Source organism: Trichosurus vulpecula, chromosome 3 (genome assembly GCF_011100635.1).
Source record: "Trichosurus vulpecula isolate mTriVul1 chromosome 3, mTriVul1.pri, whole genome shotgun sequence".
NCBI lineage: Eukaryota > Metazoa > Chordata > Mammalia > Diprotodontia > Phalangeridae > Trichosurus > Trichosurus vulpecula.
The window spans coordinates 251,207,750-251,218,399 of record NC_050575.1 but is presented as its reverse complement, the minus strand read 5'-3'; the positions used below and the strand labels follow the sequence as shown (position 1 = coordinate 251,218,399).

General features: G+C 39.8%; 1 protein-coding gene across 1 annotated transcript; it reads right to left on the bottom strand.

The window, feature by feature from the left end:
* Positions 1-2,811: 2,811 nt before the first annotated feature.
* Positions 2,812-3,679, bottom strand: LOC118843533 (pancreatic progenitor cell differentiation and proliferation factor-like). The gene has a single exon (XM_036751203.1). The coding sequence runs from the start codon at positions 3,489-3,491 to the stop codon at positions 3,147-3,149; it is 345 nt and encodes a 114-aa protein (XP_036607098.1). The 5' UTR covers positions 3,492-3,679; the 3' UTR covers positions 2,812-3,146.
* Positions 3,680-10,650: the final 6,971 nt, after the last annotated feature.

Sequence of the window (10,650 nt, the reverse complement as noted above, 5' to 3'; positions counted from 1 at the left end):
CATCAGCATTTCTATATGTAACCAAAGAAACCCATCAGCAAGAGATAGATAAATTCCATTTCAAATAATTAGACAATATAAAATATTTGGGAGTCTACCTACCAAGATAAACCATATGGTTTATCTATGGTCATATAGGAACTATATGACCATCATTACAAAACAGTTTTCCCACAAATAAAGTCAGATATAAACAATTAGATATCAATTGCTCATAGGGGCTGAGCTAATACAATAAAAATTATAATTCTACTTAAATTAGCTTACTTATTCAGTGCCATGCCAAACTACCAAAAATATTTGATAGGCCTAGAAAAATAATGAAATTCATCTGGAAGGCCAAAAGGTCAAGAATATCATGGAATTAATGAAAAAGAAATACAAAGGAAGGTGTTCTAGCCGTACTAGATCTAAAGCTGTCTAACAGTTCTAGTACTGGCTAAAAAAAATAGAGCAGTGGATCAGTGGAATAGGTTAGGTACACAAGACATAGTAGTAGATAATCATAGTAATCTACTGTTTGATAAACCCAAATACTCCAGCTTCTGGGATAAGAATTTACCATTTGATCAAAACTGCTGGGAAAAGTGGAAAATAGTAAGGCAGAAACAAGGCATAGACCGATATCTCACAGCATATACGAAGATAAGGTCAAAATGAATACATGATTTTGACATAAAGGGTGATATCATAAGTAAATTAGGAGAGCAAGGAATAGTTTACCTGTCAGATCAATGGAGAAAGGAAGAATATATGACCAAACAAGAGACAGAGAATGTTATGAAATGCAAACTGGATAATTTTGATTACAGTAAATTAAAAAGGTTTTGCACAAACAAAACCAATGCAACCAAGATTAGAAGGAAAGTAGAAAGCTAGGAAACAATTTGTACAGCCAGTGTTTCTGATAAAGCCCTCATTTTCTGGGGCATCCCCAAAAGATTCATACTGACAAAGAAACCCTTTCACTGGTTCAGTTGTCTCCCAGTTGCTGGCTGCTTGGCTGGCACTTCAGCACCTACACAGTGCTTACCACCCCAATCTTTGGGTCTGGTAGAGCATGTCAATGGGATTATTAAGGTTCATCTTGCTAAATTTTAGATGACTTGTGTTCACCTTGACATAGACCAGGACTTCTTATGCTTTTTTCCACTCATGACCCTTTCAGGGCTCCTTAAACCATGGGTCATGACCCACAATTTAAGAAGTGCTGAAGTACATCGCCTAGACTTTCTGAAACTTAGGGCAACTTTTTGGGGGAAGTTTTCCTTTTGACCCTTTGGGATCATCACTGGGCACTTGATGGCCTTTGTTTTGGCCCACAATGACTGCCTCATCACCAAGGTTTCCCTTCTGTCCTACTGCAGGGGACTTGCTCAAAACTTTCATGACCCTAACTACCTTGTTTCTCAATCATTTTCTAGAGACACAGCCCTTGACCAGTCTACCTTGCAGCTGGAACCCACAAAATGCATCTATTGGAAATGACACCTGAGCAAGGATGCTCTGTAGCCCAGGTGTAAAGGACCCTACTAAGTCCTCCTGACTAATCCTTCCACCACAAAGCTGAAGGGAGTTGCTAGCTGGATACATGTGTCTCATCTAAAGAGGACCCCAACCCCCAATAGACAGCTCAAACCACTATTGGTGATCTGAAGCTCCTTCTGATTCAGAAAAAGAAGCAGACAACAGCAATAGTAGATCACTCTGAAACAGCAATATTGCTAGCAGCTACTGTGGCTGTGTAAGACCAACGACACCAGCACACAGAAGGACTGCCAGCATAAGTTCTTTGATCTGCTTTTCTAAGGAAAGCAACTTTAAAGGGTTTACAGTCTCACTTTAATCAAACATACATATAACATTCACTTACTTCAGAAGGAAGAGCCAGCACCCTGAACTTCAGAGCAAATACAAACAGAAATTACGTGCATACATTATATAAATAGAGCAAATAAACACCAATCAGCACACAGGCTACTAGTTGTCCGTCCAAGCAGTACATAGTTACCAGAAAAGCACCAGCATCTGGGTTTTTCAAAGCCAGGAGGCTCTGTGAAATCCAGAGTCTCGTCTGGCTAAATCAAATGACACTCCTCCAGTGAGTGAGAGGCCCAAAGCAAAATGCTAACCTCAGTATACATACCCTTCTTAGAGCCTGAAGGCTTCATACCTAATCAGCAAAATGGTGTGGGCCTGTCAATCAAAGACGCTTGATTACTTTGGCATTCTAAAAGAGAAAACAGTAAAAAAAAAAAGGCCCATCCTAATTACCATAACACACTCCCCCAAGATGCTAGATGTGGGGTGAACATTGTGTGTTACATGACTCTACTTTTCATTCAGTTTTTTTTTTATTGCATCCATTCTCCTTGTTCCTTGTTACTTTGTCTATTGGATCTCCCAAGTTACATGTCGCTGTGCCAGCTATGGAGCCTGGTCCTGTAGTTAACTCTTTGCTTTCTATGTATGGCCATCCCCATCTTGCTCACTGGCTTGAGCTTCTGGCCCTAGCTACCCTCTTTTGTTTCCTTTCTGATCTCAGCCACTTGAGCCATACCTTCACCCCTGGCCTCCAGTGGGTTGTGTCGTCTGCAGGCTTAATTCCTATTGGATCTGTGTTTATAACAACTTTTTCTACCCTGGGCCTAGAAATACTCATCATCCCCATTGATCTGACCAAGTGGGTCAACATAACAGGGACATGGGTAGCATTTACCTGAGGGTCTATTAATGATTCCTGTCTCTGCCAGTTTTGCCACACCCCTCCTGACCCCTGCTGCCAATGGGTCCAAGTTGCCTCAGTCTACATTTTTTTTTTTAAAAGGCTGCTCAAAGTTTATTAGTTTCTGTTGAGTACAAAGTGAACAAGTTACTGAGGTTGCTGAAAAGCACATAGGTGATTCAGATAGTAAAAAAAAACATATAATAACAGTGTGGCTTCTTTTGCCTGTTTTTTGGTGTTTTGCTTTTGTTTTCCTTTTTAAAAAAAAACCACACACACAACACAACTACTTCTACACTTAAGCAGCCTATCTATTCTAAGGGAATAGGTGGGAGAGGGAAGGGGGGGAGGGGAGGGGGAAATGGGCTCTGATGCCTAGCACACTTCAGAAGCGAGGGAGCAGCAAGGAGGGTGCTGCTGCTCATGCAGAAGGCCCAGTGTTGGTCTTGCTGGGCTCGCTGACATGCCGCTTCCTCATGGCCTCCTGAGCCAGGTCACAGGTGATCGTGCCATGAGCAACCTGGAAAGTTCCTGAGTGCTCTGGGGATTCCAATACAGTTGTCATGAACGGATGACTCGACTTCCCGAAGAAGAAGCTTGCCCACCAGTGGCCTGGGTCTGATTTGGGAAGACCAGGATGGTGGGGGATCACTTCCCCAGAGTACTCAGCACTTCCACAGGAGCTGTTGCTGGAAGTGGAACCCAGACGCCTTCGGTAGTAGTCATGGGTTGCTACAAGTGAACCGCTGGATGGGATTGCTGCCATGTTGCTTGTTCTTCTTATGATGATGTAAACCTTAGTGGCGGCTCCCGAGCAGCCCCTGTCAGGCAGTGGGCTGCGGCGGACGATCACGGGTGACCTGGCTCGGGGGAAGGGGGCGCTAGGCCACAGAGCCCATTTGTAAAGGAGATTACGGGAGGATACTCCACGGCAACGAAAATGCGAGGGTTCTTTGGGTTTCGCCTCAGTCTACATTTTGACCTCTAATTTCTCTCTTTGTTTAATGTCTCCTTCCCCGAGCAAAACCTCTTGGTACCCTACCCTCAGCAAAGTTCCTTCAAGATTTTGTCATTTCATTTGTGGCTTTTGCCACACCATTACTTCTCCCTGGCCCCTTAACATTTCCATTTGCAGTCTCACTGCCCATCCTCCATGGTGAGTTCATTGTGAAGGCTTCTCCCTGACAAATGTTACTTTAGCCTGAGTCTCAGCCTTTGTTCCCTTCCAGATCATCTACTCATGGTCTGCCAACGTCTTCCCAGTTGCTCATTCCTCTTTAGGTATTATCTTATGTTATCCTCTGCCTGCTGGACCAAGGTGACTAAACACTAACTACTCAATGCCTCGCTTAGTCAGTGACAGAACTCATATTGACCAAAAGGGGGGAATGTTGAATACAGTTATCGGAGGGGCTCCCTGACCCTGACCCCATGGTCAGAGCAGGCTTGTGGTTTCTCTGTTGCTGCATCCGCACCTTGCTATTCTGACCAGATTTCACCACTCCCTGAGCTTCCTCAGCCTTCTTTATGGACTTTCCACTATTTTGAAAAAGGACATGGTTAACATCTTTGTGAAGCTGTGCCTTCTCTCCCTGTTGAAAGGCATTTAAACCCTGCCCCTTCTGCCCCTCCCAGGCACTCCAGTACTTTAGTGCTACATAGTGTTTCAAACTGCATTTCTTTGATTAAAGACCCTTGTTTGTGTTATCTAAGAGGATGTCCTAAAAAACCCACTCTAGTGTGAGGCCTCTTAGCTTAAGAAAAATTCTTAGAAGGCCCTTTCAGTCCTGAATGGTCATATTTTGTTTCAGGCATAGGGTATAATTACATCCCATTTGCCATCCTATTTGCTGACCTTATGTCCTGTTTTGCTCATAACTGGCGACCTGAAAATATGTCACAAGCTCAGGGGAAGGGGAGGGGGGTAGGATTGTGAGAGGTTAGTAATCTTTTCCCAATTAAAAGTGAATAAAGTGTTCTTCCAACCCATGGCAGTACAATTTGGTGTTACATCTAAGTTTGCCTTATTGATTGAAAAATAATAATCATGAAGGTCCTAGATGTCTATCCTCATGCCCACCGGAGGCATCCCTTCCCCCAAGGACAAAGGGGTATGTGCATATATCCAGCACTTGCTCCAGTTAAAGCATGGCTTCATGTTGGATCAAATGCACATAAGTACTGGGCTCTTCTGTTCTCCCAATTCCAAGAGTGGAAAGCAGGGCATAAAACAACAAATTCATCATAGATAGCAAGTGAGGAAATTCGGTCATAATTATCAGAGTCAAACAAACAGGTGGCCAAGGACCACTGATGGGTTTGGGGGTCTCTTTTTAGCTTTTCTGGGGCTAGGGAATGATGAGGGGTTGTGTCCTCTGCAGGGCTGAGGTCAGTGAGCCGGCTTCACATGGAAGTGGTATATCCAGGTCATCTGCTCAGCAACATTGATGCCGGTAAGACTGGTTAGCAGGATATGGAAAAGCCTCTGCTCAATGGCTCAGTTAGTCTCTGCACACCAAACATATATATAGCTTATAGACTTTGGCAGTTAAGTAAAGTCAACCTTCAGGTATTCAAATGATAGGTTTGCTTATTTCCCCCACCCATTTCTTCCTCAAAGAATTAAACTGTTGATGAGAAAGGTGACTAGAGACCACCTAGTGGACCTCTGCATAACCACCATGGGTAAACTATGACCAGTGAACTTTAGTATAAGGGTCTCAGCTCCCAAATCAGTATCAATCCAAGTAGAAATGATATCAGATCATAAAATAGGTAACAAGCCCATAACACACTGAGAACTAATGAAACAAGCAAAATTATAGTAGGGCAAATAAACCCAATATAGCTGTAGCTTTTTGGGTATAAAGTCAATTGGTAGCATCGATAATCTTCAAGAGTCTAGCAAGTACCTCCTGTGCATCTCTCAAACAATTTTGTATATATGGATGAGGGCAGTTTTGTAGAAACATTTCCTCAACCATCTCCATGTTCCAGGTCACTTGTGAAGATACACTAGTTAATTCTGGTAAAGCCTGCTAGTGATAAGACTTATAGTATAATTTAGTAGAAGGTAACAAAATCTAATCAGATTGGACTTCCAGTAATTAGTTCTTATGGTAAAAACCAATCCAGTTCAGAACTTATGGATATAATCCAAAGCAACAGAACTGTAACAAGAACACCAAATTAAGAACCCATAATTGACCTGAAGCTTCAGATTTTTTTTTTTTTATGTATCACTTGTTCTTTCTATCTTTACTCAGACTGTATTTGATATGGACAATGCCATCAATAGGCTGAAGAAAGAATCTTAAAGGAATCCATGAAGGCCTGACTTGGAAAATGAATTATCCTCTCCTTTAATATTATCAGTCAGAGACTTTAAAATAGAAGGAAGATGAATTTAAAATTTCTTTACAATCAATGCAATTTTATATGTAAAAACCTTAATCCAATTTTAAAACTTATTACTAAAATATACTCAAATCCCATATTTCCCATTAGAAATATTTGGAAGCCAGCCATATATCTATATTATCTATATCTATAGCTATATCTATCTATCTAGCTAGCTATCTAGCTAGCTATCTATATCTATTCATTAGATTTCAAACAGTTTAATCTTATTGCTTTCTCAAATGTTAGTACTCCATTAAATTTAAAAAAAAACCTCTTACATCTTTATCCTGTACCTCTCTTTTGAGGATATATAATCCTTATATCATCCTGAAAGAATGAGATACTTTGAGGACCTAATCCTATACATGAATATATAACTATTAGCAAGGGGATGATAAACCTAAGAACTCATTTTCCTAGTATATGGAGCTGATCACAAATTCAGATTAGAAATGGTAAAAATCTTTTATACTTGCATCTTATTGTAGTGACTCAGATGTTTTGGTATTTATTAACAGATTTAGTATGGCAAAAACAAAAAAAAAAGCTTCCACCGTTCACCCACCCTGATTGTATAAATTTGCTATGAAAGGAAAAGGAAAGGATATGGTTATGAAAATATCAAGACTCACTTCAAGGGCACAGAATGACATAACATAAGTCATAAAAGGGGGAAATTCCCTTATCTGTTTGATTCCAAGTAAGAGGCATAGGTGATAGCCAATCATACAGCTAAGTTCTACATTATTCAGAAGGTATCATAGCCATACTCAGAATTAACCATGTGGGAAATTTTTCCTCTTCAGAAAGAAAATAGAACAATAAAAAAACTCAGTGAAGAGGATTTAACCTTTGCCTATTCAAGGTCTTCCCCTCAACTTTCCCAGGCACAGAATCCACATGTAGCAGATTCCAAACTGTACTCCCTTTGGGCAGTACATTACATTTTCTTGAATGGTGAACTATTGGCTTAATGACAATTTGGACAATCATACCTGAAATTAAAACTCATAAGAATATATTATAGTCCCAAGAGATTAATTTACCTAAAATAGCAGATTTTCACTAATCACAGCTTAGGGCTAGAATATTATTGTTATCTTTCTCATGTTGCAATGATAGTTAACAATGAGCACATTTAGGGATACCTCATTCATCTGCCATTTCAAAATTAAGAATAATCACAATCTGGAGTTTCATACATATAGTAAATGCATGATAATTCACTCAAAACCTGGAAAAATGCCAACTTCAATAACCCTAATGCAAAAATAAAATGTTTGAATCTAAAATCTCTTGTTACTAAGTTCACTCAAAGGTGTAACTTGAGTACATACTACTCAATAAGTGATGGTCAAATAATCTCAGATAAAACTCAGTCTTTGGTATAAACAAACTTGTAAATCCCCCCATCCCTCCTCCATTTGGCCGGCAGTGGTCCTAGTTTTTCAAACTTCGGGGCTGACAGGATCTCATGACCCTGCCCAAATAGGAAGTTCCGAAAACTTTACCAATACGGACACCTTGAGAGTTCTTTGCTACCTTTTCTCCCAAACGGTAAGTTATTATAATTTTCCATTTTAAATCAAAATATACACAATTGAATATTTAACAGTTTTCAAACATTTTCACCACATTTTGAACAGCTCAATTCACAATTTAACGGCATCTAGATAACAAGAGAAGTTACTTTTCTAATGATACAATTCACTGGGTATCATTTTTGAAGTTAAGAGCATTTCTGATAAAGTCATTTCCCAAAACTCACAATATAAGAAATATATAGAAATACACAATAGTATATACAATATCATATATTTAAAACATGAAACAAAACTTATTGCCAGTCAGATGACAGCAATTCACTTGAATTGCCACAATACCTTATATAGAAAATCATTCATTTCATAACCCTTTGAAATTCTATACTGATTGCATTCAAGTCAAATATGAGTAATTTTGATCCAATTATGCCTTTAAAATTTAATCTTAACAAATTAAATAATTGTTTCTAAACATATTGCCATAATGCCAAATACTATTTGTCTGTTCCATTGAGCCCTGATTTCTTAAAATAATTCCATACTTGAAAGATATTTCAACTGGCTGGCAGTGGTTCTGATCCCATGGCACAGACAGAAGTATTAGGGGGTGGGGAAGGTTTAGAGGCAATGTTGGGGGAATGTACTTTATATTCAGCTGGTTCTTCATAGGGGCCCTTGTTGATAATCTGGAGGTTGTCGCCCTTTGTTGGAGGCCTCAATGTTTCTTGCAAACTCTTTTAAAGCACTCCTCCCTTTTACAGTAAAACACACCAGGGTCATCCCCCACCCCAACCACTTTTTTTAAATAAATCTCTCTGGACCTTTGTCTCTTCTCTATTTTCTTGCCTCTCGCCTTCTCTTAAGTTCCTTTTTTTCTAATTATCCCTTACAAAAGTAGTTCTTAACAGTGCCATGTGCTTTGTTTCTGAGAAATAAGGATTATATGGGGGTTGTACAGTATGGACTAGTGCCTCCATCGGATATAGTAATGATAGTCTTGGTTCGAAAGTTCTGCCCAACAATACCTACAATCCATTTGCTTAGGCTCTAGATGTTCAACTCCGATTTTTAGCATGCACAACTGACAATAACCAAAGGCTCTGTATTCATCTGGGCAAATTTGTTCCCCATGATTATCTAAGTACTGAGTCCAGTCAAAACTGAACTCTAATGCTTGAGTTTTGAACATTCTCAGTGAAACTGGCAGTTTTCCCTTGTTCCAAGCTTTTAACAGCTTGCCTAATACAAAGTAGGTGGGAGGTTTACTCTGTGCCAATCCCATTATGATAGCAGGATCCCCTTGACCTTTCTTTCTTTGGCAACCTAGTGTTGGGCAAGACCAGTATTCACCTCTGCCCTGTCCTTTCCCCACAGTGACACTCCTTTTCTTGACACACAAATAAGAATCAATTTTCAGGTTGGGGACCTATTTCTCCTTATCCTTCCTGAGTTGGGGGAGTTTAATTCTCTGATGAGTTAACAGCTGACTGACTGCTGGGAGAGTCCACTCCTACATATGATTGGACAAAGGTCTGAGGGCTAGCTGTGGAATTGGACAGAGCACTCACCCAGTGATAGCCATATAAGTACAAGTGATCAAATTGTTAAAAAAAACAAAAATATCTTGATTTGGGACTCACCCTGAGGCAAACTCAGGAAAAGAAAGATAAAAGAATTTTATTTAGCACAACAAGGCAGTGAATAATTGAGTGCAGGCAGCCCCAGTGCAATATAGCATTACTGAATGCATTTTTGCAAGGACTTGTTTGATGAAACCATAGGCTCAGTGACCTTAATACTGAGATCCATGCCCCAAGACCATGGTCTTACAAAAATAGGCTGGCTCTAGATTTCCTCCTGGAAGAGAGGGGAAGGGTATGCATTTTCATAAGTCAGTAGTACTACACCTGGGTTCCTGACAGTTTCAACAATATTCATACCTTTATGAACTTGGTTTGCAATTCCTGAAACAAGTTCCAGGAAATTGGTAGGGAACTGGTCCCCATGATAATGGTTAGCTTTTTGGCTCCCAAATCTCTCCTGCCTGATGTATCTGTGGGTTTTCTCTTTTTCCCTCACAGGAATTGTGTGTTGCTTGTGTTTATAGGGCCTCCTTTGGTGCAAAGAACTGACTTTCAACTTACATGAAGGAAGAGAGGAAGGAAGAAGGGAGGAAGGAAGAAAACTATGAATCAATAAGTATATATTAAGCACATGCTATGAACCAGGCACAATGCTAGCAAAAAGAAAAATTAAACAGTCCTGCCTGCCCCCAAGGAGCTTATATTCTAGCAGGGAAACAAATGGGCACACACACACACACACACACACACCTATAGGTGTGTGTATGAATATACAAAATACATACAAAATATGTAAGATAATTGAAGGATTTTAAAAGCTACATAAATTAGGAAAAGATGTGTATAAAAGTTGTCATTTTAGCCAAACTTTGAAGTCAACCAAAGATTCTAAGATGAGAGGACGGAGTGATGCATTCTAGGTATGAGAGATACTTTATGCAAAGAGGTAGATAAATGTTAGGGAATGTTTTTGTGAGGAATAACAAGAAAACCAGTTTGGTAGGATTGTACAATGAAAGAGAATAATACATAATAAGAGTGGAAAGCAGGTTGGACTCTTGTGAAGGGTTTTAAATGCCAAATACAGGACTTTGTATTAGATCCTTGTAATAACAGGGAATCACTGGAATTTATTGAACAGAGTAGTGACATGATTAGGACTACGCTTTAGGAAAATCACTTTTGGCTGCTCTGTGGAGGAAGGGTTGGAGTGGGGAGAGATTTGAGCAGGGAAGCTCAATTAAGAAGCTATTTCAGTAGTTCCGGGATTTTTTTTCTCCAGAAATCAAAAATCAAACTCACAAGATTAAATTGGCCTCAAAAGCAACCTTTCAAGTACGCAATGTTTGAGCCGATTTGGAAAGGAACACATACCTTGCTTTTCATTTACCATTGT

Bases quoted from the DNA above. Each gene is read 5' to 3' on its own strand.
- LOC118843533 (XM_036751203.1), bottom strand. From the start codon at position 3,491: ATGGCAGCAATCCCATCCAGCGGTTCACTTGTAGCAACCCATGACTAC.